The 23,795-nt window shown below is 36.7% G+C and overlaps 4 protein-coding genes across 10 annotated transcripts; 2 read left to right on the top strand and 2 right to left on the bottom strand.

The window, feature by feature from the left end:
• Positions 1 to 1,502: 1,502 nt before the first annotated feature.
• On the bottom strand, positions 1,503 to 2,834 carry LOC127251546 (growth-regulating factor 1-like). Its single transcript, XM_051275277.1, has 3 exons — positions 2,609 to 2,834; positions 2,011 to 2,533; positions 1,503 to 1,887 (listed from the first exon to the last, which is right to left on the bottom strand). The coding sequence occupies exons 1-3, from the start codon at positions 2,832 to 2,834 to the stop codon at positions 1,503 to 1,505; spliced, it is 1,134 nt and encodes a 377-aa protein (XP_051131234.1).
• On the bottom strand, positions 2,723 to 14,867 carry LOC127251524 (uncharacterized). 6 transcript variants are annotated; one of them, XM_051275253.1, is made up of 20 exons: positions 14,601 to 14,867; positions 13,511 to 13,826; positions 12,950 to 13,138; positions 12,764 to 12,847; positions 12,286 to 12,345; positions 11,715 to 11,759; positions 10,657 to 10,853; positions 9,651 to 10,091; positions 9,045 to 9,171; positions 8,736 to 8,933; positions 8,476 to 8,565; positions 8,316 to 8,378; positions 7,926 to 8,000; positions 7,770 to 7,820; positions 7,254 to 7,331; positions 6,878 to 7,012; positions 6,516 to 6,623; positions 5,935 to 6,000; positions 5,747 to 5,856; positions 2,723 to 2,837 (listed from the first exon to the last, which is right to left on the bottom strand). In XM_051275253.1, the coding sequence occupies exons 2-19, from the start codon at positions 13,805 to 13,807 to the stop codon at positions 5,788 to 5,790; spliced, it is 2,373 nt and encodes a 790-aa protein (XP_051131210.1). In that variant the 5' UTR covers positions 13,808 to 13,826; positions 14,601 to 14,867; the 3' UTR covers positions 2,723 to 2,837; positions 5,747 to 5,787. The 6 variants fall into 6 exon arrangements, with proteins under 6 accessions (XP_051131210.1, XP_051131209.1, XP_051131208.1 ...); XM_051275252.1 differs by lacking the exon at positions 2,723 to 2,837 and adding an exon at positions 5,495 to 5,646 and having other exon boundaries at positions 14,601 to 14,866; XM_051275251.1 differs by lacking the exon at positions 2,723 to 2,837 and having other exon boundaries at positions 5,495 to 5,856; positions 13,511 to 13,836.
• Positions 14,868 to 19,321: 4,454 nt separating this feature from the next.
• Positions 19,322 to 21,240, top strand: LOC127252045 (12-oxophytodienoate reductase 3). 2 transcript variants are annotated; one of them, XM_051276043.1, is made up of 5 exons: positions 19,322 to 19,607; positions 19,706 to 19,846; positions 19,966 to 20,066; positions 20,140 to 20,322; positions 20,406 to 21,240. In XM_051276043.1, the coding sequence occupies exons 1-5, from the start codon at positions 19,537 to 19,539 to the stop codon at positions 21,065 to 21,067; spliced, it is 1,158 nt and encodes a 385-aa protein (XP_051132000.1). In that variant the 5' UTR covers positions 19,322 to 19,536; the 3' UTR covers positions 21,068 to 21,240. The 2 variants fall into 2 exon arrangements, with proteins under 2 accessions (XP_051132000.1, XP_051131999.1); XM_051276042.1 differs by having other exon boundaries at positions 19,329 to 19,607; positions 19,936 to 20,066.
• A 702-nt stretch (positions 21,241 to 21,942) lies between these two features.
• On the top strand, positions 21,943 to 22,980 carry LOC127251360 (auxin-binding protein ABP19a-like). Its single transcript, XM_051275022.1, has one exon. It carries the CDS (start codon positions 22,104 to 22,106, stop codon positions 22,728 to 22,730), a length of 627 nt encoding a protein of 208 aa, XP_051130979.1. The 5' UTR covers positions 21,943 to 22,103; the 3' UTR covers positions 22,731 to 22,980.
• The last annotated feature ends 815 nt before the right edge of the window (positions 22,981 to 23,795 follow it).

Here is a 23,795-nt window from a genome sequence, read left to right on the forward strand (position 1 = left end):
TTTAATTATATTATTTATGTCCATAATGTATTTAGTTTACTATTTTAAATGTAAACAAATATTAATAATATTAAGCAAACACAATAAATTCTTTTGCACATCATTACAAATCGACATACCACACCGACCTCTTTCCACCATCTGAGAGTTGTGACATTGTAAGTTTACGAGATACTGTAATTATATTAGCACAAGGAATGATGAATGTATTTGTTTTTTATTTTAAATAAAAATAATTTATTACATACAATTTTTAATAAAAGTATCGTATTGTTTTTAGAATCATGTATTTTTAAAACACTAAAATATGTGTGGTTTGTTTTAAAATTGAGTTTTATTTATTTATTTATTTAAATTTAATTTAATTTAAATAATAATTTTTATATAGTATTTTATGGAAAAAAATAATACTATATGATTTTAAATATGATTTTTATTTGATATTTGAAATAAAAAAAAACATATTAAATTAATATGTAAAAAATCCAGGTGAATGATTGCATGCCGAATTTACAATATTGCTTTTGACTGGAACCTTATTTTACATTAAAACATTTACTAGTATTTGAAAATTATTACACGAATAAACTTACAAACCTTAACCCGAGGTTTTAATTAGTTGAGCGAGCTCGAGGACGATTTACCACATTGGTTTTGAATGTGAGAGATCCATGAACTCCAGGACCAAATGGATACCCCGGCGGAGATGCAACTGGGTCCAAGATCCAGGGAGCTCGCAAGAATGAGGAGGGACGATAGAAGCCTAGAAAGCATTGATACATACATTATACATACACTCAGTATACATAGAGCAGCAGCAGGCCCACAGCCACAGGCAAATTTTTACAGTGAGTGGTCTGAAAGCATGTCGTAAAATATTATTACTATCATGAGAGAGAGAGAGAGAGAGAGAGAGAGAGAGAGGGGGAGGAGTGCATCCACTATGATATCTTCTTCTCTTCTCCTGGTGAAAATTAAGTACATAAACATCTGGCAATATTGGCAGGTGCCTTTCAAACAAGTAATACTACTCCCAGTAACGGGAAAACAAAATATTACTACAATGTAGAATACCAAAATCCAAGGGATTCCTTCTCTCTCCTCTCATAATTCCACTGACAGATACTGTCACACCCACACACAGTGATGGAGGGAAGGAAGGAAAAAGAAAAAGAAAACAGTTTCCAGGGCCAGAAAATATACACACACCATTTAGTAATACTGATGGCTGGAAGGATCAAAGTAAGAGAGAGAGAGAGAAACGTTGTGATTGTCCCACCATGCATCATCGTCATCATAAGTGTACTCTCTCTCTCTCTCTATCTGTTTCTGCCTTTGGTTCAAAGAAACCATAGCCCACTCTGCTCAGGTTCGTATCTTTTTTCTGCAAAAAGGTGGGGTTGGGATTCATCAAATAGTGCGCTCTGTGGAGGGAGGTAGGTGTATTAAAAATAAATAATTAAATAATAATAGTAAGTGGGTTTTGAAGACAGGAAATATCTTTACCATTTTTGGGTCATGAAGAAGTCATGCAGTGAGTTGGGAATGGACATGGAGAGCTGGGTTCTTGGGGTGGGGTTGGGGGTGGGCATTGCCATTGCCATTTTGTTCTCAGAGCTTGGCCAGTCTTTTTCCTTGGGAGGCCATTCGTCCAGGAAATGGTGCATCACTTTTTTGGACTGGTGGTGCTCCTCCTCCATTCTATCCTGCAGGTTATTTAAAGATGATGGTTGCAGCTGGTGGTGGTGGTTGTTGTCGCCGCCGTAGTAGTAGTGGTGGTGGTCTGGGAGATCAAGATGGTACGGCGATGATGACCCCATTGTCAGTGGTGCCAGTTTCCACGAAGAAGAAGAAGAAGAAGTAGAATCACCGGACATGCTTCCGTTCCTGCACCACCGTCACGGCGGCGCAATCAATATTATAATTACCATTTAATCACATCATTAATAATAAAAAGAAGTAACAATGAATACATACGTATAAATATATATATACACATTACATACATACCTGCAAGCACCTTTGCCAGGTGACTGCTGGGGATGATAAGATTCCAAGAAAAAGTTCGTGGTGGTTTCTTGAGACATGGCAGTAGCTGCAGTAGCAGCAGTAGCAGGTCTGGACTGGAAATGAGGGCTCAGAAAGTGGGGTTCAGAGCTTGCAGGAGTGAGATAAGATGAGAGAGAAGAACAAGAGGAGGAAGAAGAAGACGACATTGACATGGGCATTGGCAGCAGTGAGGTTTTGTTAGGAGGAGCGATTGTGACACAGACAGAGAGTGATGTGTTGGTGATGGGAATGGCATTTGGGGGTTGGGGTTGGGGTTGAGAAGTCGACAACATTTCCACAGGCTTTCTTGAACGGTTTCTGCCTCTATGCATATGTCTTTCACAGTACTTGGAATCTGGATATGCCTCCTTGGAGCACCTCCATTTCTTGCCATCAGTCCTCCTGCACCTCCCAGGCTCAGGGTCTATCTTCCTCCCAAACCCCATCTGGAACCCACCATTCCAACCCCCCACCCCCACCCCCACTGTAAATTCAACATTCAAAACATTATTAAACAAACAAATTTAGAAAGAAGATGAGTGAGTGAGTGAGGACGTACTGCAGGAGGAAGATTGAGGAGTGAGAAAGCAAGACTTGTTGGAGCTGCTGTTAGTGTCGTGGAGGCTTCTTCTAATGGTGCAGAGAAGATCGGGTGGAATAGGCATTCCTGAAACCATGTATTTGAAAACAAGGGCTTGATGCTCCAGCTCCTGCCATTGCGAAGCTGTGAATGGAAACCTACCACTACTGTTACAGCTTCTCCCACCATTCATCATCATCATCATCACCTTCAAGAAAGAGGAATTGAAGAAGAAGAAGAGGTGGAGGATATAATATAAATGCGAATGGAGGGTGGGAGGGAAGAAGAGAAGAGAAAGAGGAGAAGAGGTTATTTATTTCAGGGACCATTTGGGCTGCAGAATCTTCTGTACATGGATAAAACTAATGGTTCTGATCATCACCCCTCCCCCCCCCCACCCACAAAATGTCCAAACCCACCCTCTATTTTCTTTTACTTGCTTTAATTTTCTCTCTCTGACTCTCACACAGAGTGGAAAGTGTACTGTACACATATTATGACTAGTGCAGTGTTGTAGTGCAGTGGCAGTGGCAGGGAGAGAGAGAGAGAGAGGGAGGCAGGCAGGCAGAGGAGGAGCAGCTGCTGCTCTGCAAGCATCTGCTGCAGCTGCCACTGGTGATGCTGCAACTATGCTGCCTTTTATGGCAGCTCCTGTCTCTGACACCAATACGGAAATCCATAAACTAAACGGTGGGTGGGTGGGTGCGGGTGGATGGTTCTTGGGTTATGTTTGGGTTGGTGTCTACTCACTTCATAATATGTATATATATATTTAACTGATTAATTAATTAATAAATCAAGCAAGAGAGTGAGCACCACTGCACACTTTTGCTTTTGACTACAAAATCATGTTTGAAATATATATATTCATGGGAGAGGAAGGAGAGTTCATGCCTGAGTTTTATTCATTTATTGTACGGTTTCACCACTTTAACCCCCCACTCCTCTTTTTTTTTTTTTTTTTTTTTTTGGTTCTGTACTTACTGAGAGAGACAGAGGAAAAACCCCACCCCACATCTCGAAATCCCACTATCTTCGAAAGAAACAAGAAATGTGTATTGGATTTCATCCAACATCAGAGGATTAGGGTTTGTAGGGATATAATTAGGGTTTGTGGATGGTAATGAAATTGGGGGTTTGGGAGTAAAAGCAAGCCTGAATAAGATCATATAGTAGGGTAATAAATTTGCACAAAAGGGGTAAAAAGGAATTTGGGTAATTTGTAGATGGAATAAGAAGGAAGTATCAATCCGTGCAGTCTCTGTATATGTATATATATAAATATGCATGCATGGTCAAGAATCCAGACAGATATCACTTTGTGACTAATCAAATCACACCTGCAGATGTTGGAATTGGGCATCACACTTTTATTTTACCCTTTTCAAATATCTATCTTTTCCCTTTTTTGTTCTTACTTCTGTTCATCAATTTGGTGCCCTAATCAGACAGATGATTTTCATTCATCCATCCCTTCTAATTTCAAATGCAGATGAATTATAAAACATCATGACTCATCATACAAATGATCCATGTTGATCATGAAAAGAAAAAGAACAAAAACCCATGTAAGAATATATATATATAATATGGTTGGCATGCAGTAAGAGCAGTAATTGATCAGTGCAGTGTAGAATCAAATTTGGACACGAATGGGATGCCAAACACATCACATGACAGCTTCTGAACTGCAGAATGAAATTAAACTTTTCAGTCTTTTGGAATTCAAATACAGCCTCACCTGCACACTACAATACATACACACATTTAAATATACATATATACATACATATATTCTGTGTGTATGTTTATTTTAGATGAAAAAGAACTCTATCCCAGTCCAGCAAGACTGAAATTAGAGAGGCCCATTTTAATTATTTATTTATTTGTTTATATCCCAATATCACAAACAAGAAAAGCATTGGCATGTCCTAGAATTGCAATTAAGAAAGTGTTCCCAAATTAGGGCAGGAATTGTTATGATTTGGTATGCACAAACACCACATTGATGGCCACACCTACTCTTACTGACACACATTGCAATTTTTTTTCCCAAAACTGATTATTTTCATTTTATTTGTATAATTTTATACACCCCTTTCATTTATTTACTCACTGTTCATTCTTATGTGTTGCCTTTACTTTCACCATCTTCATTCATGGAATGTCCCAATTTGGAACTACCCTCAGACTCCCACTTTGACTGTGTTATAAAATATTACTCATCTTGCTATCCCTACACTGTAATTTTTACTTCTCACAGATTCTAACCATTCATTGATATTTTAAACCTTTCCATGCCAATAAATTAAATTATAGTATATATTTCCTAAGGTGTAGGAATACATGGTGAAGTTTAAAATGCTATCTACTCATCATAGTACAGCAGTGGTCCTCTACTCCTCTTCAACTTAAATTTTTCATTCAAGAACAGGGCAATGGCTAGAGAACAAACACAACGAATGCATGAGATACAATATAGATATATATATATATATATACACATATATATTTGTGTGTATACTTTGCTGCATTGAATTGTTGTCAGACATGAATGATGAACATATTGGTCTTGGTAGACAACTTCCTTAAATTCTAACACTGTAATCATGGGACCATCTGAATGCCACCATCTATGGGGCAGAAATTATTGTTGTCTGACTGACAGAGTCGACTCTCATCAATTCTGAACCTCCCCTCTGGTCATTTAACTGGTGGGAACATTTGAATCAAATCCCAACCTCTTCAATTTACTGTTATTTAAAGCTATGCAACTTTTTCACTCTCATTAAGCAGGTGCATATTCAAAAGAAACAACACTTGAGAGGCCCTTTAAGGCTCTCATTACATAGATAAATAAATAAGGAAAGACAAAAAGTACAATTTGGATATTCACCAACAGATGATAATTGATGATGCATTCACAATTTGCCACCGCTGTACATTATCATTTTCTTGTTTCTTGTCTTTTCCAGGGTGAACATATATAATACACCGAGCATTCGATATATGGCCGGCTAGTTGGGGAGAAATATACGTTAAAAAGGCATCGCATTGTATTGAGATAAGCAAGCCAGAATAATATAGGGTTTCGACTGATAGGCGAGGGTGAAGTACCTGCATTCCGGTGAAGATTATTTTCGGGGAGATTTGGATGGCTATTCCTTCTGGAAGAAAGAGAGGACGAAATCCGTATGTACAGAGAAGAGCTGTGTGTCCACAAAAAGCTGTAGGGATGAATTGTGTATTAGTAAAAATGTTTGAAAGTATGCAGCATTTAGGAAAATTACTGGTTATATATGCACCTTCATAAATGGCTGGTTGCGGCTGGGGAATGATTCGATGAAACTCTCTTTTAACAGCAATGATACCTGTTGATCCACAGATATGTTAACGAGTAGCATCATGACATTTTGAGAATATGAAATTACATTGCCTTGGATATAAGAACTCACTAGAGTTGAAATATTCGTATGAGATTCCGGATTCAGTTCAAGAACTACCTTTTTCTTTTCTTTTTTATATTTATAATTATTAATTGAATGTTTAGTCTATCATTGAACACAGAATAGTGAATGAGCATGAGTGAAATATACCAAAAATAGTGAAACCTGCTTAAATTCTGCCTCGATGCACAGAGTTTCGGAGCTTCCGAAAATTAAAGCACACAGGACTATTATGTGAACAACTTTTAACATTCTTGTTGAGCATTCAACCACTAAAATTAATAATATTCAAGCGAAGAATGAAGTTTTGTCTGTTTGTAATAAATTTCACGTGTAGCGGAAGTACACAATGACAAAGCATGAAGGATCAAAATGTTTAATGCTCAGACAAATATGTGCACGTAAATAAAATTTATGTGGATCCTTGAACTAACACGGACCTTATCATCATTTGATTGGACATTTGTAATAGTGTGAGAACGAAGGTTAGAGCATAGGGAATCCAAGTAAGACCGCAGGACTTCTAGAAAACCTTTGGCAGCTTCAACCTACAATCGTGAAAAGTCAAAAATGTGCAAATATGACATGAAGCACCAGGTGAAATCTGTATTATAACAAAAATTGATAGTTAAATTATACTACTTATGAAGATCAGCAGATGTCCATAAAATCAAAGATGGTGAATGTATCATAACTTAAGTGTTGCCATAGCAGATAGATTAGGTTTTCTTGGATATAATAAAATCAAGCATTTAATCTATGACATTGAATGATAGAAACCAACAAGCAATGAAGGTGCTACCTGGACATCAGTACATTCATAAACAGGTCTTTTCTTGCCTAAAAAACTTTCTCCCACCAGCTTCGCATGGTAAGGGCTAAGAGATGAGTATAGCTCCCTATATTGTGGAAGCTGTGGTATAGATGGTGATTTCACCTATTGACAATACCAAAAACAAACTGTGTCAGGCTGAGGAATCTATGATGATAAATAAACATCCACACGCAATTAAATAGACAAGGTTAAAACATGGCCTCTGCAGGGTGTCGAGGAATGAATGGCAATTAAGTGTCTTGAGTATTATACATTTTTAATTCTATAAAAAATTCAAGAAATTGTGAACATGAGCTATAAAGCTTGATTACATCTCATCTCTTCAAAGTAACACTACTTTTACCTGGTTTCTGTTCGCGTCCACTAGAATAACATTTGTTAATTTTGATTGCACTTCAGCTGTCTTGTTTTTTACTCCAACCTGCTCAAAAAGAAGTGCATTTGTAATTAAAACACAAGGAACCTGCTACGTAAATAGATTTACAGGGTGTAACTACAAGTCTGCACTATCACCCAGCTCCAGAGACAAAAATATGTCGTATTAAGCTTACTCCATCACGCCAAGTAGAAGCAAGTGGTTACTAAGGTCAGTCAGGTCTAATAATATCCAGATTCCAGACATTTCAAATTTGACTTTTTGTTAGAACCTTAATTAGCATATATTGTGCTTCAAACAAACACATGCCATTCAACATGACGGACAATGAATATGCATACAAGAAAATATAACCTGTCAATTATGAATCATCTCAAAACACTTGAATAATCCAAAATGAAAATTTAACATATTTAGAATCAAAACAATCTATGATGTCAAAAGAAATATACAATGCAGAAACCAGATACATGACAAACTTACTATGTAAGGAACAGGTGCATCTAGAAAGTCCAGCATGTCATTGGGCAAAACCTGATAATGGATTCAGGTAAAAAATATCATAACAAACTGAAAAAATGGATGCATCACATTTCCTCTTTAAAATAACGGGGTAATATAATACTATGGAAAACTTACTGGCATTAGCAAGCTCTGCCACTGATAAGGTCGGATCAGGGGGATAACTGATAAAACTAAGGCTGACAAAGTGCCCTGTACCAAGAAACCAACAAACACAAATTTGTATTAAGAATTAGCTTCCTCTCCAGTATTCAATGGATGATGATGCACAAAGCCACACACGTAAAAGCTAAAATAAGCAGATAAAGCTAAGGTGAATGTAAAAAATCCTCATTTACAGCTAAGGAGAATGTGAAAGTTGATCTATATCTATTATACATTAGAGCCAAAAAATCAAAATTCACAGGACAATACTGGTAGAATACCAATGAACATCCAGATTGAAGGCATGCCAAACAACTATAGTCTTAATAACTCATGCTAACAAAGTGAACAATTCAAACATACCAAATTTGAACAAACAATCATGATTTGTTTCTCCAGTAGAGCTCCAGCAAATAACGTCAACACCTGCAAAGACAGGATTATGCTAATGCTACAGGGCAACTGAAATCAAATATATTGATTCTAATGGTGAAAAGTCGAATTTGATAGGTGATGAACTTACATGCTCCAATCGAAGGGACCCACACAAGCAAGCAATGGACCATACTGATAATGCAGCAGCCTCCTCTTCCACCATGAGTGCATTCAGTGCCTGATAATGTTGGGAAAAAAAAAAAAAAATTTAAATCCAAATGAAATGGAACATTTACCAGTGACAACTACAGCAAACATATACATTCTCTAACTCATACTACAATGGTTTCAACAAAATTCACAAGAAAACACCCAACTCATTCACTGGAGGTATAGGAAAGTGCATACCTCTGCTAGTTCCAAACTTGTGTTGCAGGATCTCAAGTCAATGGTTGAGCCAGCCATGCGTAGAACAGTTTCATCAGGCCTATGGTATTCCAGTGTATGTAGATGATCTAAAGGCTGGAACTTGATTGACGAACCACGTGGTGGACAAGATAATTTATAGTATTCACAAATTATTTGCAAGGATCCATGTTTGTTTGCCTACATAAAAGTGGGTGGCAAAGAAAGTATTGCTTCAGAAGGGTTATCAACCATGCAGCAAGGATTATTGGATAAAAAAAAAAAAGAAAAAAAGGAATCTATTATAAGAACCTTTGCCCACTCCAAAATATCGCTTTGTTCCCTGAAGTTATCTTGACCAGATGGTGATGCCTCTTCTGTTTCAGCATCTTCAAGATTGCTTCCGAAAAGCCTGTCTTCACTTGAAGAACCTTGATAGCTGAAAAAATAGATCACGAGAAATAAAATAACTGAATGAATAAAATTATTTGTTCATGTGATGGTTTTCCCATGTAGTATACAATGCTTAGAATCTTAAGGAAGTACAAGGACTTCCATGTCCAGGCCCAATAGGAATCAGAAGTGTTTTTCTCCTATGAGTTACCTGCAACCTATTGATGCAGACTGCATATTACTTCCAAATGCATCTCCATAAGTATTAGTTGATCTCATGATTATTAAAAACTCGACATGGATTTGACATAAGAACACTTCCAGGCTTTCAGAATGGTATAAAATAAATTGTCAGATTTGTGTTCATCATTGTGTAAATGTTATTAGGTTGTGAAAATTCGAAAATTTGTTAATATTGGTGTAATGGTTAATGTATAACATCCTCAGACAGACCTAGGCCACAGATGCAGATTTCCACAGCAAGAACAAAAGAAAAACTGAGCCCAATTTATAATGATGATCTACCTGGAGGAAGTCTCAGAGCTTTCGCATTGCTCACACTGTAGTCCTGCCAGAACTGTATGTTGTGAAATTTGCCTCTCTGATCGTTGTTTGTTGATAAAACTACCACTAGGAGAAGAATCAACTGCAGGTTCTTCCCAAGAAGATGGCTTCTCTACCTCAGGTTTGAGGTCGGGAACAGTAGTATCATGTTTTTCATTCAAGTGCCTAACTTGATTAAAACCAGGACCCTCCAACTGAAATATATCATGAGTGGTGCTTCCATTTTCGGGGATAGATTGAAAAACTTCAACTGATTTATTCTCCATGCTAACTCCCCCATCCCCAGAGGGTAAATCACCATCATTATCTTCTAATGTTTCCACATCAAAGCCCATAGGTGACTCAAATTCCAAATTATTTACTTGCTTTATTAATCGCTCAAACCTTTCTTCTGCAAAGATACTGCAGGGTAAAACAAAAGGTGAAACCAACACAACTGTGAGCATGGGGAGGAGGAAAGTATCATTCAGTCAGCATTTCTCTGTTGGCAGTAATGAAAACAAAATGTGTATGTATGTCTGTATGTTCTTGGGGGTGGGGGTGGGGGTGGGGGTGTTTCGTAGTGTACCATGCAACCAGTTACAGAGATCTAAACTGACGAACTCTAGGAAAGCCTTCATATTCAAATAATCAAATGCATTTCTTCAGTCAAGATAGCATAAACTAGAAATAGAAAGAAGGCCAACAAAATCAGGCATTCAAGTATATTTCCAGACGAGGAACCCATTGCAATATAAAAGTGTCCCATTGAGAAAAACTTGAGAATTATCTTTCAAAGATCTTTTAGGATATTCCAGCAGGATTCAATTAAATTAGCAATGCATCTTCCTATGCTATCTTGCTTCATCAAGGATACAAGAATCCCAAGTGAGCAAATACAGCAGCCTAGCCAATACCTTCTGAATAATAGTAGCATATATCAACAGGAAAGAATTGAAGATAATGTTTATAAACAGAATTTACAGACCTACTCAACACAGCAAAATGCAGCTCAAAAAATGGAAGCCGGGTGAGAATGCAATAGCAACGGCGCGTAGTTAAAATATGGCGACTTAAGCCACAAGGAGTTTGGCCATCTGAAATTGTCGAAATTAATCCGGATGGCTTTTGTATCATTTCCTCAACCAAAACACAACAACCATAAAGAGTGGACGCATCAGCTACCTAGATTTAAAATACAAAGTCAATATTCATAGCATAAAATAATAATGAGAGATTGAAATTATAATGACAGGGATAAATTTTCATAAATACAACTAAAAATATTAATTTCAAGCAGAAAAATATAAATAGATTCAAAATAAAGAGCAACATAATGAACTCTCAAATCAATTGAACTGTTACGAAATGTTGTTTGTTGCATTTTCATACAAAATTCATAATTTTCCACCTAGATTACAATTTTTATTTTGCAGGCTTTATTAGTTTTGTAAAACTGTGATCTCAACTAATTATGAGATTTCAATTTTTTTAGCATGTTAGTCATAGTAGTAATTGTGAAAACTGCATCAAATTTATTTGTTCAACGCATAGAATGTAGGTGCAAATTCCTCAGATTTTTCCCTCATGATTGGATCTTCCTTTGTTTGACTTGACTGCACCACTAGTCACATTTGAAATGCTTTTTATTCTATATGAAAACATGTTATGTGGATTACCTTGTTCCTTTAATCAATTTTTTCGTAAACACTTACAACTGCACCATCATGCACTCAAGTGAACAGTATTATAAATTGAAGAGTACCCTTGTATTCTGCTTCAACTTCAGGTGTAGTATCATAAGTATATCTAGAAAATGATATGATAATGATGGTTATAGGATCCAAGCTAAATATGATTATCTATCCAACCGGACAATTGTAATTGAGATCAGCATATATGATGGTGTTTTGTTCACTTTTCAAGTTAGACCCATAATTTATGATTAAGAAGCCAAAAAGGTAAATAAGGTTCTCAAGAAGTTTTTGAGGATGTAACCATATATCAAACTTGAATAAAAACAAAATATACGAGTAGCCACCATACCTGCAGCCGAAAGACAAAGGATAAATCACTCTGTTTGAGGTGTTCCTGTGTAGAATAAAATCATTCAGCATCCAGTATACAAAGCAGAAGAACTTATACATGTGAATGCCAACACGAGAACTCAGCACTAGAAGGGTTTTAGTGGTAATGATATTAAGAAATCAAGAAGAAGCCAGAGTTATGCTTCATATTACATGAGTGGGTGGGAGTTGGCAGGGTAGTAATTAAGGCTCTACCCAGACTTTCATTGCTCATTCAAGGCTTACAGAACAATCTCTAAAAGCAGCAAATGTTCTAAATTTAAAACAAAAGGATGGAAGATGATAAAAAAATGCAAAACCAGAAGGGAAATGAACAGTAAACTGTTAGGAGAATTTACAAAGTACCAGCTTTGCACAGGCACAATGATGAATGGAGATACAATCACAAGATAGAAAATTCACCAGTTCAGCTCAAGTCCGAAATCACTTTTACAATAATAAAATTATTGGAAGAGCAGATAACATTTTTCTTGACCTGTTTTAAATCTAACTAATCATAACTTAAAGCACAATTAAGTCCCTCCAAATACCTGTCCAAGGAGTATCTCATTCAACTCACTCATTGATGGAGTTCTCTCAACAGCATTCACCTGTACATGGGTCATTTAGAGTTAGTATAATCAGGAAATAAACAGCATATATCATCGTATTACAACTTTGATCAACCACTTCAGAACATTAGTTGCCTAAATATAGTTCTCTTTTTCCACAATTTCCCAAGAATATTGACCAAGATTGGGGAGGGGTGGGGGGGGGGGGGGGGGGGGGAACTTCTGGACATTCTTATATGCTGGAACAGATTGAACTCTCGTTCTGTTAAAACAAGTTCTGATGCAGTTAAAGGCAAGAGCTAATTGGTAAGTACTATCTTTAAGCATATTAAATTCATATGTCCACAATGTAAACTAATCCATCAACCATCCATAAGATTTTCAAACATAGTCGCAGCTAAAGGGACTGGGAAACAAAAGACAATAAGCAAAAAAAATAAATATCTCTTCATCCTACCTCTATACCTGCTGGAAAACAAAAGGAAAGGAGATCCTTGCACTTAAGAGGCAGCTGTTTTTCCGGTGGGTAAACAAACAGGACCTGAATTCATAGCATATAAAGTTTGCATTAAAGCAAAGATAATTTATTAGTCATCACCTACCGGTACAAAATCAAGGGTGGCAAATACAAACAGATCAGAACCTGAGGCTCAAGGTTAGGCTCTATTCGAGACTGGTGCTGACCACTAATTGCAGTTCGAAATCTACCTGAGCCTTCAACCTTCCTGGAGAAGTACAGATTTTCAAGTGCTCGAACATCAGAACTAGGAGGAAGTCCCACAACCACCATACTTTCAAAAAGCTTTGAAGGCTCCTTCCAAACCCTGTGATCCTGCAAGACTTCCATTAGATGACAATACACTAATAGTACACAGTCAAATTTTTGTTTGCAAACATAGTATTCGTTCTGAATTTTGAGACAAGCCTTTCTAGCCATGGAATCTTATATCTTTCAGAGTTATAGGCAGAAGAATTAGAGTACAAAAAAGATGGAAGTTTTCAGACTATATGCAAAGATTTATAGAGCAGAGATGAAAGCCACTAAAAGAAGTCATACTTGTCCAACAGAATAAGCTCAAACATTCCAATACTCAAGGAAAAAACATTTCAGCAGAACTGTAATTTTGACAACCAAGAACGCAACACTCTTCAAACAGCAGTCTGCAACCAAGCAAAATATGTAATCATTAAGAACAGAGCCTACCAGTAACTGCAATTGAAAGTTAGCCCATTGACGTTTTTGACTAGTTAGAATTTCAGGGTTGTAAGATCCGCTTTTTACTTCAGACGAACTAGAGAAGCTTTTCATTATTCTTGAGACATGGGATTGAAATTTTTGCAGCGGACTACCCCTTTCATCTTTAGATGAATATACCACAGAAGGTCGGGGTGAACTAACAGCAGCTGCAGCTGCAGCAACAGCCTTAGCAACATCTTCTGTTCTTTGCATAAATAACGAGGCACTCCAACTAGGGCTACCAGTTCCTTCATCTTTGTCCATCTTCTGAACTCTCTCTCCCCTGCAAACATCTTCAGCATCAACAAAGATAACAATTATATGAAAGCAACTAACTTTTATTGTGCGACACTATAATTGCTTCCTGAACAAACATTAGATAAGAAAAATGGATACTTGTATTTATTTCTTTCTCTCCTTTATCATTCTTTACATACTTTAGCCCAGTGGTTTGTAAGTGGATAATAATAAGAAAAAGTGATGGTAGGCACTTAACTATCACTTTGCGACACCGAGCATATATGAATACTTTTTTGGCACTATGTAATATTTATATGACGAACTTCACGTCCTGTTATTGGAGTCTACTAATTCCACCTTTCCAATATGTACTACCAGTCCTTATAACCATTGAAAATATGCTAAAAGTTCAGAACTAAAAAAGAAAAAAGATTCCAGACAGGTATTAGGTACGAAAGTTCATACATCAGCCTCGTACCACAAAGAATTACTGTGAACCCAACCTACTGCGAGCAAAATTCACTTATAAGTACCGATACCATCTATATACAAACAAAGAGATTCTGACCTCTGAAAGATTTCCTTCCAGTAAGTAGTGAAAATAATTCCTAAATTAACTAACTATACTAAAACTTCCCAACCTCAGACTCTCCAAATTATGTCCAAATTCCACGCGATTTAAGCTCGAGCATCCAGATTAGAATTACATCCCCAAATCAAGGCCGGCCACAAGCATGAATTGAGTACAGATCGAAACAGAAGCAATAAAATAACATCATAGAACAAGATTGTGGAGAGAAGGAGTCAAAAATTTCACCTTTACGGTAGACGCTAAATCTTTTTCGGGGAAACGAACGATTTTCAGCGCAAAGATTCCAATAGATAAATAAAGTTCCTGTGGAGACGGCACGAGAGAGACCCAACTGCGGTGAAAAGGATAGAGCAGAGGTAGTTCAGGAGGCCACGACGAGGATGGGGTAGAGAAGACGAGAGAAAGGAGCGTTCGTCGCCGTTTGCTTCGAAGAAACGAGTCGAAGAGGAGAAAGGAAGTGAGAACCACCGCAACAAAAGGAACCAAATATCAAATATGCATTGAACATATCCAAGGTTGATTAATTATTATTATTATTATTGTGATTTTTTCTGGAAATTACCAAAAATAATATTATACTCTTATCATTTAATATTAACAGGGAAAAAAAAATAAAAAGTCCAAAATGAGGGGCAATGAGGAGGTAAGGGCGTGTTTGGTTGGAACTTGAAATTGGTCAGGTTGCTTTTCACGGCTTGATAACTTTGTGCATGGCAAATAGTGCAAGACAAGCAAGGCGCACATCATGGTTTTCCACAGTTGCCCTTCGAAGGCATATCATGTCTCATGCCTTAGAAAATTAATTTAGTAATCTAGAGTGTGTAAATTAATTTAGTAATCTAGAGTGTGTTTGTTTGGATGAATTTGAAAAAAAATTGGTTTCAATTTAGTATTAAAATAATATATGATAAAATAATTTGTATAAAAACGCAAAGTTCAAATAATAAAAATCTATATTTAATATATTAAATAATAATTTTATTTCTGGACGAAAAAAACGAAAAATGACCATTTTTTTTTATGACGTGGGAATCCGCAGCCGCTACTCGAAAGTGCGCACTGGATAAACCCCGGTCGGACATAATATCCTGCAAACTAGGCTCAACAAGCAAGTCACACTGGGCGAACCATGAAACTTATAACCTTAAGGTCACAGGTCTAACTCCCACGCCAAGCCATCCCTTCCGGATCCAAAAAAAAAAGAAAATATGTGTTGATATTGTTTTGTAGGAGGGTTCAATTTGGTTCTCTCCCCAGAACATTCGTTCGCTGATATTGTTGTTTCTTTCAATTATAAGGCATTGCTTATGTCATTGATCATTCCTTTGTAGCTTGCATCCAAATGCATCACTTCATACCACGTATTCTTACTTTACACTACATATATATATGTTTGTTAATAGTTGGTTTCTATTCTATTTTTATTTTTTTATTTCAGCCGTAATCTGTTTTATTTATTTATTTATTTACTTTTTGAGATTTAAAATATAATATTTATTTCTTGATATACTTAAAAATTTAATATCTATTAATTCTTTTTTAGTGATAAGTATCCACTCTTGATTTCAAAACTAAATTAAATATTAAATATAAAATTTTAAATTTTATTATGTATTGATTTTTATTCGCATCCTTCCTTTTTCTAATTCTTGGACACATGAATTTTATTCTTTCTCAAAGTACTCGATTAACTTGTTTGGTTTTTTATATATACAGTAGATAAAAGTATAATAAGTCAATAGTTAAAAAATTTATCTTAATAAAAATAATTAAAATAATAAGTTAATATTTATCTTAATAAAAATAATTAAGTAATTTAAAAAGTAGACGGCAAGGCAATCTTGTACCGAGACGAAAGACAAGTTTGATTACATGTATAAATTATATGAGATATTGTTTCTTTATTGTCACTTGTCATCCAAGTGTGCAAACTCATTATCATGCATTCATATATACTACTCATATATATTATTTTTGTTTGTCTTAAAGTAACAGTCTTGTTTCCATAAAATCATTGTAAAATTATTGCAACTATTTTTCACACTAATACACTCACAAGAGCAAAAAAGTCTTTTACTCGTACTTTTTATTAGAGCTGTTAACGATCCAAGCCGAGCCAAGTCGAGCCAATTTTTAAGTGTTCGTTAACGTTCGCGAACAAGGCTCGGGCTCGTTAAGAATTTTTGTTGTTTGAGCTCGTGTTCGTGTTCGGCTCGTTTAGACTCGATTAAGCTCGTTCGAGCTCGTTTGTCTTATTTTTTTAAATTTATATATAAATTATAAAAAAATAAAAATAATTTTAGTTATATATCTTAAATTAATATTTTATTTATTTATAAATTATAATATTATATGTATATATAATATTTATTATAAATATATTATTTAAACGAACATTCGCGAACAAAGCTCGAGCTCGTTCCTTAACCAAACGAGCCTGTTTATGTTGTTCGGCTCGGCTCGTTAACGTTCGCAAACAAGCTTTAATTGAGCCGAGTTCACGAACGGCTCAATTCGTTTAACAACTCTACTTTTTATTCACTGTCAATATAATATCAATATTTTTTAAATTCTTTGTCAAACCCAACTCATAAAATAGTTCTAGAAGGAGGGAGTATTTCTTTCTAGTTGCATGGTATTTGCACATAATACTTACTTCTGTATCAATTGATTTTTTTATTTTTTTTTTAAATGTCTCACAATTAAGATATGAAAGAGTGTTTCGGTAGTTTGCTTGTAAGCATGCCCTACTTACGCGCTGTTTGTTTTACATTAATAGTAACCACTTTTGCCAAATTCTACCAACCAGCCTCCGTAGCCCATGTATAGTTAGCGATTGGTCCGCCAAACATGCCCTTCGCCTAATCCTATTTAATTTACTTTATTTATACTTATTTCTTTAAAGGTTGGATTTAATATTGCAAAATTTATCATGTTTTTCTTTCTAAAATGTTCAAAATTATTATTATATTAAAAAAATTATTTAAAATATCAACTTAAGTATTAATTCAATTTTAGATATTTACTATTTAAAAGTATGATATATTTCAGAACTTATTTTTATTAATATTAATTTGTCGATATCTGTTTCGAAATTTATGGGTGTGCCGAACCTTTAACTAATTTTAAATTGTTTGCCATTAAGGGTGTGTTTGTCAGGGGATTGGATTTCCAATTCACTGTTCATCTCATTTTTTCTCCCAAAAAAATCACATCAAATACCTATTTTTTATTTTTTATATTATACTAAAAATCAATTTTACATTCATAACATCATATCAAAATTCATTTATATCACATCATACAACTATTCAAATTCAAAATTCATTTATATCACATCATACAACTATTCAAATTCAAAATTAATTTTTACTGTTCAAATTCCAACTCATAATCCAAACCCCCAAACAAACACACCCTGATATTACTCATTCCGTCCCATGTAATATGAGTGTATTACTGTAGTGACGAGAATTTAGATAAAGAATAATTAGTAAATAATTAAGAAATGTATTAGTATAAATAATTATTATTTAGTAAAAATAATTATAGTTTAAGATTAAAATAACTAAATAGTTTAATTAAGATTAAAAAAAATAAATTTTAAATTTTAAAATATGATTAAAGTGTATAATTAATTTTCCAAAAAATAAAATAAAAAATTACGTGGGACAGACGAAAATATAAAATATGAACAAATCATATAGGACGGAGAGAATAGCAAACATTACAGATGAATATATATATATTGCTTAAGTTACTATTTGAAGAAATCAACATTATATTGATTTTTTCAAACAATACAGATAAAAAATGCAGATAGTATATACGGTATGAAATAAGAATATGTGCGATGTGTTCTATAAGAATATTTCTTACAGTAATATCATAATGTTTAAATTCATAACTATAACCGTTTCATATATATATTGTGAAGCCAACGTGGGATGTAATGTCGTGTTTGTTTGACCATCCGGTCAAAAGTAGTTTTTATTAAAAAAATAAATAAATAAAAATCTCGGGACCGTCCGTCCACGTCAGACACGATCACGTGTCCGGCGCAGCCGCGTTGACAGTATATTAATGCATGTGAAAATATTTGAATCATAATCAACACATACTTACTTTTTTAGTTACTGTCTAATTAAGGTATCCCAAAACACGACATCTGTGCAATATAATAATAACAGCTCATCGATGGTCTCCGAGTGCCCTGCCCTGCCCTGCCCTTTGATGAAGGGTTTGATATATCAACAAATTAAATTAATAAATAAATTAAGTTACCACACCAACATGTGCATCCCATGAAAAGTTCCAATACTTTTTCTCTGAGGCCGTGGCACAAATCATGATCCTCACCTCAGCTCGTACAATAAAAATAAAATCCCATGTAGTGTAACAAATTAAATCAATTATTATAATTTACTAAGTTGTAATAAGCCATGATGGATTGGATTGGATTGGATTGGATTGTTCGATGCAGACAGCGCAAGGGACCACGCACGCCATGCCTTGTCTTAATAAAGCTGAACAAAACCTGGTTAATCTCAATTATTTTGTCAAGTATGATCATCATTACTATTATTATAATTAAAAAAAAATTAACAATAATAATGATCACAATATATGTGCATATAGACGACTATGGAGTCCCCATCGCCCATGGCCATCATCATGTGGCTATTAGCTTTGCCACGTGACCTTTCTTCTTTGGACTAATACTGATCATTTGTTGGGCTTTTTTAGTAGTTGGGCCATGGTCCAGGAAGGCCCAAAATAGAGGGCCGGCACCGGCCTTTCGTCGTGTATGGGAATGTGGAGTTGTGGTCCATGGCCTCCAGCTCAGCACAGTAGTATCGACTAAATATCCATGGTCCATGGAGTCAATTGTAGGGTACGAGAAATGGAATTCCAGGGCGGATAGCGACGACGATTTTCTTCCACTATGTCGGAGTAGTTTTAATAATTGTTTATTATTTATTAGTCATATGAACAGCGTGAGCAAATACATCGACGAAGGTGCCTCTTTAGTTCCTCCATCACTTCAATGGCAGTACTGGCCTTGAGGATTTGAAACTTTGATCCCTTCAACTTCAAATATATATACACTCCATATATCTATCGATCTATCTACCATTTAATCCACACTGCAGATCTCCATATGGCTGAAGATGGATCGACCCCTTCTCTCTTCTCTCCTTACAAGATGGGAAAGTTCAATCTCTCTCACAGGTCAATCTGCTCTGCTTTGATTTTGCTTTAATTTCTTCGATTTGATTTGATTATCTTCTTCTTCGTCCTCTGAATCGTGTTAGGGTTTTGAAATTTAGGGTTGTGCTGGCGCCGATGACCAGATGCAGAGCGCTTAACGGCATTCCCAATTCTGCCCTCGTGGAGCACTACACCCAGAGAGCCACCGACGGCGGGTTTCTCATCACCGAGGGCACCATAATCTCCCCAACGGGGGCGGGGTAATTTCGTAACTTCAAATCCAATGGCCTGCGTAGTTAATTATTGGTTGTTGGTGGGGCCTAATCTCCATTAATTAATTAATTAACAGGTTCCCGCACGTGCCGGGGATTTTCAACAGGGAGCAAGTGGAGGCCTGGAAGAAAGTAGTGGACGCCGTCCACGCAAAGGGTTCTGTCATTTTCTGTCAGCTTTGGCACGTGGGACGGGCATCTCATCCAGGTACTGAATCCGACGGCTGTGATCAATCGTCATGGCAGCTCTGACCTAATATGAACCCTGGTTCATTCCGCAGCACTTCAGCCCAGAGGAATCGCACCCTTCTCCTGCACGGACAAGCCGATATCCAAGAGATGGAGAGTGCTCCTGCCCAACGGAATCTACGGAGTTTATCCGCAGCCACGCAAATTGGAGACCGACGAAATCCCTCAACTGGTAGAAGACTATCGCCAGGCTGCCGCAAACGCCATTGAAGCAGGTCAGCTGCTCTTCAATTCGCTAAGTTACCTCCGCTCAATACGAATATGCTGACTGAGAATATTAATTGAAATTTGAATTTAGGATTCGATGGTGTTGAGATCCACGGAGCTCACGGTTACTTAATCGATCAATTCCTCAAGGATGGGATCAACGCAATGACAGGGGAGTACGGAGGCTCTCTAGGCAACCGCTGCAAATTCATAATGGATGTCGTCAGAGCCGTTGTCGCTGCAGTCGGCGCCGACCGAGTCGGCGTGAGGATCTCCCCTGCAATCGATCATCTCAACGCATTGGACACGGATCCACTCAGCCTCGGCCTAGCCGTGATTCAGAGACTCAACAAGCTCCAGACCGATTGCGGCTGCAAGCTCACCTACCTGCACATGACTCAGCCACGGTACACCGCCTACGGCCAGACGGAATCCGGCCAGACCGGGAGCGCGGAGGAGGAGGCGCAGTACATGAAAGCATGGCGCAGGGCATATCAGGGGACCTTCATCTGCAGCGGCGGATTCAAGAGGGAGAACGGGATCGAGGCTGTGGCCAATGGCGAGGCTGATCTGGTTGCCTATGGCCGGCTCTTTATATCGAATCCCGATTTACCGGTGAGGCTGAAGCTAAACCGCCCGCTGAATAAGTATGTCAGGGCGACGTTTTATACGCACGACCCTGTCGTAGGATATACCGACTATCCGTTCCTGAAAGATGACGACAAGAACTCTGCACCCGTGTCTCGGCTCTAGTCGAAAAATGGAAAAAATTGTGTTGTTTACTATAAGTGATTGATGCTGCAGCCATATATACATTTCAGTGTTCCTATATATACATACTATGTTGTATGAGCTAGTAATCCTTGTATAAGCAAGATGTACGTACGTTGAATTGCATGCATGGAATGAACAAATAAGTTAATGTATATGTTGAAAGGAAGATCTGAATCTACTTTTTTGACCTATTTATAACATATATATGTATGTATTTATATGTTAATGTGAGGTGCCGTGGAGGATAGGGAAAGCCTAAAAGACAGAGATGGTAAAAGACAAGATGACTTGCAGAGCAGAGGGATGGAAGAATAATGTCTAGGTCCTCTCGGATCTACATTGGCCATTGGCCATCAGACGCCGGTCCTCAAAATATATCTATTTTTTAGTGTAAAAAATAATAAAAATATATATTTTTTTAGTATTTTGCTTATTCTATTTTTTATTTAATAATATAAAAAATTATAAAAATTTTATTTGTTTGTTAATTTATATTTCTAGCCTTTAAGTTTTATTTTTTTATAATAAAATTTTTTGAATTTTATATAGTTTTGTTGATTTTTTTTGAATTTTTTTTTTTTTGCCGGAATGTGCTATAAATTAAAAAGAAAAATGATAAAAAAAAATCGATATTTTTAAGGTATGAATACGATGGTGATTCACATGGTGCGTGTACGTACGTAATTTTCGTTGGGCTCCAAAAGAGTTTTGTTGTTTGGTCTTGCCAAAAAGGTGAATTCATTCACATGCATTGTTTTTATATATGTTACGTTCCAACAATTTCCAGGCCGCCCATAAAGATGATGATGGCTATTCTTCTATTCTGTTCTGTCCATAATATCATTTGGCCTGATTGGACAGTGTAATAATCTCCAATGCACACTCATTCACTGCATGCCACAAATATCTTACCACAAATCTCGTATAAATTGACCCCCAAAACCCTATCAAGAATTGCACAATCCCAAAATTCAAACCACACTTCACTATACCAACATTGTAATATTATTCCACAATGTCCCTTCCGTACATCCTCCTCATCGCCGCCCTATTCACCGCCGCCGCCGCCGACGACTTCTGCGTCGGAGACCTGAGCCTCCCGGCCTCCCCGGCCGGCTACGCCTGCAAGAAGCCCGCCACCGTCACCGTCAACGACTTCGTCTACCACGGCCTGGCCGCCGCCGGGAACACCTCAAATCTCATCAAGGCCGCCGTGACGCCGGCCCTCTCTGCCCAGTTCCCCGGCGTCAACGGGCTGGGACTTTCCCTGGCGCGGCTGGACCTGGCGGTCGGCGGCGTCATCCCCCTCCACACCCACCCGGGGGGGTCGGAGGCCCTGGTGGTGGTCCAGGGAACCATCTGCGCAGGATTCATAACCTCGTTCTCGAACAAGGTGTACGTGGCGACGCTGAACAAGGGCGACGCCATGGTGTTCCCGCAGGGGCTCCTCCATTTTCAGATAAACTCCGGCGGGGGGCCGGCGCTGGCGTTTGTGAGCTTCAGCAGCCCCAGCCCCGGCCTGCAGATAACGGATTTCGCGCTGTTCGCCAACGATTTTCCGACGGATCTGGTGGCGAAGGTCACCTTCCTCGACGTGGCGCAGATCAAGAAGCTCAAGGGAGTTCTTGGCGGGACCAATTAACTGATGAAGAATTGGGTGTCTAGCTCTAGCTAGTAATTGAATTAGGGTTTCTTGTTCTGGCATGCATTATTGATTTTTACTGCATTCTTAGGTCTTCCTGCATGTTTTCGACATCTTCCTGTTCTTCTTCTTCTTGTTGAGTTTTGATTTAATTTCCAGTTTCATCGACGACGAGTAGTGTCAGTATGGTTCCTTACGTTGGATTGCGTGTAATAATTGTTTGACTTAAATTCAATTTTGTCTGTCTCCACTTTCACGATTTAGTTAAATTCAATTTGAAGAATTGAAGTTGGTCGGCACACAATGAGAACAAACACGACAACCTTATCTGCTTCGAAAATGAACGCATGCCAATTCCAATATTTGGTTCACTTCTATTTTGGGGCTAAATGGGCCTCATTTATTGAAACATGGCCTATATCAATGAATTCAAGGCCCTTTCTTTCACCCCCTTTTCTTTTCGTATTATTTTTTTATACTATATATTTATAAAATATTAATTTATTTGAATTCGAATCAATTTAAAAATTTACTAATAGAGATAGAGAAAGAGAAAGAAAAATATAAAAAAAATAAAATGTACTTATTTGATGTTTATTTTTTTAAAATAATAAATAGTAATAAATTTGGGACAAAATTTCCAACCAACAAACCATAAATACCATTTTCACTTGAACATCCTTATGCACATATTTATTAAATACTACTATACATTCACTAAATTTAGGTAACAAATCCTGCACAATTTTAATATATATCTGATAATGTTTAATTAATTTATTGACCTTTCCGTCTTTCTTTCATTTCTCGAAAGCAAATAAAAAACTTATAATACTGGATTTGATTAAATCAGATGTACATAATGCACAACTTAGTTGTGATTACGTTTGATGATAATCGGTAATATCATTAACTTGTAACGGTATTTCTTGAAAACAATTTGTACAATATTGTTGAGATTTTATTATATTTTCTATATAATATTGCCTCCATCACAATTCAATAAATTTGGTAATTTTACTTTTGGAGAGATATTTTAAGTAATATAATTTTGATAATAAATAA

This window comes from Andrographis paniculata, unplaced genomic scaffold (assembly GCF_009805555.1).
Source record: "Andrographis paniculata isolate CXL003 unplaced genomic scaffold, ASM980555v1 Contig45END, whole genome shotgun sequence".
NCBI lineage: Eukaryota > Viridiplantae > Streptophyta > Magnoliopsida > Lamiales > Acanthaceae > Andrographis > Andrographis paniculata.

Coding starts and splice junctions, on each gene's coding strand:
- LOC127251546 (XM_051275277.1), bottom strand. CDS start 2,834: ATGATGATGATGATGAATGGTGGGAGAAGCTGTAACAGTAGTGGTAGG. Junction 2,534..2,608: donor TCCTCAATCTTCCTCCTGCA/GTACGTCCTCAC, acceptor TTGAATTTACAG/TGGGGGTGGGGGTGGGGGGT. Junction 1,888..2,010: donor CCTGGCAAAGGTGCTTGCAG/GTATGTATGTAA, acceptor ACGGTGGTGCAG/GAACGGAAGCATGTCCGGTG.
- LOC127251524 (XM_051275253.1), bottom strand. CDS start 13,807: ATGGACAAAGATGAAGGAACTGGTAGCCCTAGTTGGAGTGCCTCGTTA. Junction 8,379..8,475: donor GGTCCCTTCGATTGGAGCAT/GTAAGTTCATCA, acceptor CTGTCTTTGCAG/GTGTTGACGTTATTTGCTGG. Junction 7,013..7,253: donor TGGACGCGAACAGAAACCAG/GTAAAAGTAGTG, acceptor TATTGTCAATAG/GTGAAATCACCATCTATACC.
- LOC127252045 (XM_051276042.1), top strand. CDS start 19,537: ATGGCTGAAGATGGATCGACCCCTTCTCTCTTCTCTCCTTACAAGATG. Junction 19,847..19,935: donor ATCTCCCCAACGGGGGCGGG/GTAATTTCGTAA, acceptor ATTAATTAACAG/GTTCCCGCACGTGCCGGGGA. Junction 20,067..20,139: donor GGGACGGGCATCTCATCCAG/GTACTGAATCCG, acceptor TTCATTCCGCAG/CACTTCAGCCCAGAGGAATC.
- LOC127251360 (XM_051275022.1), top strand. CDS start 22,104: ATGTCCCTTCCGTACATCCTCCTCATCGCCGCCCTATTCACCGCCGCC.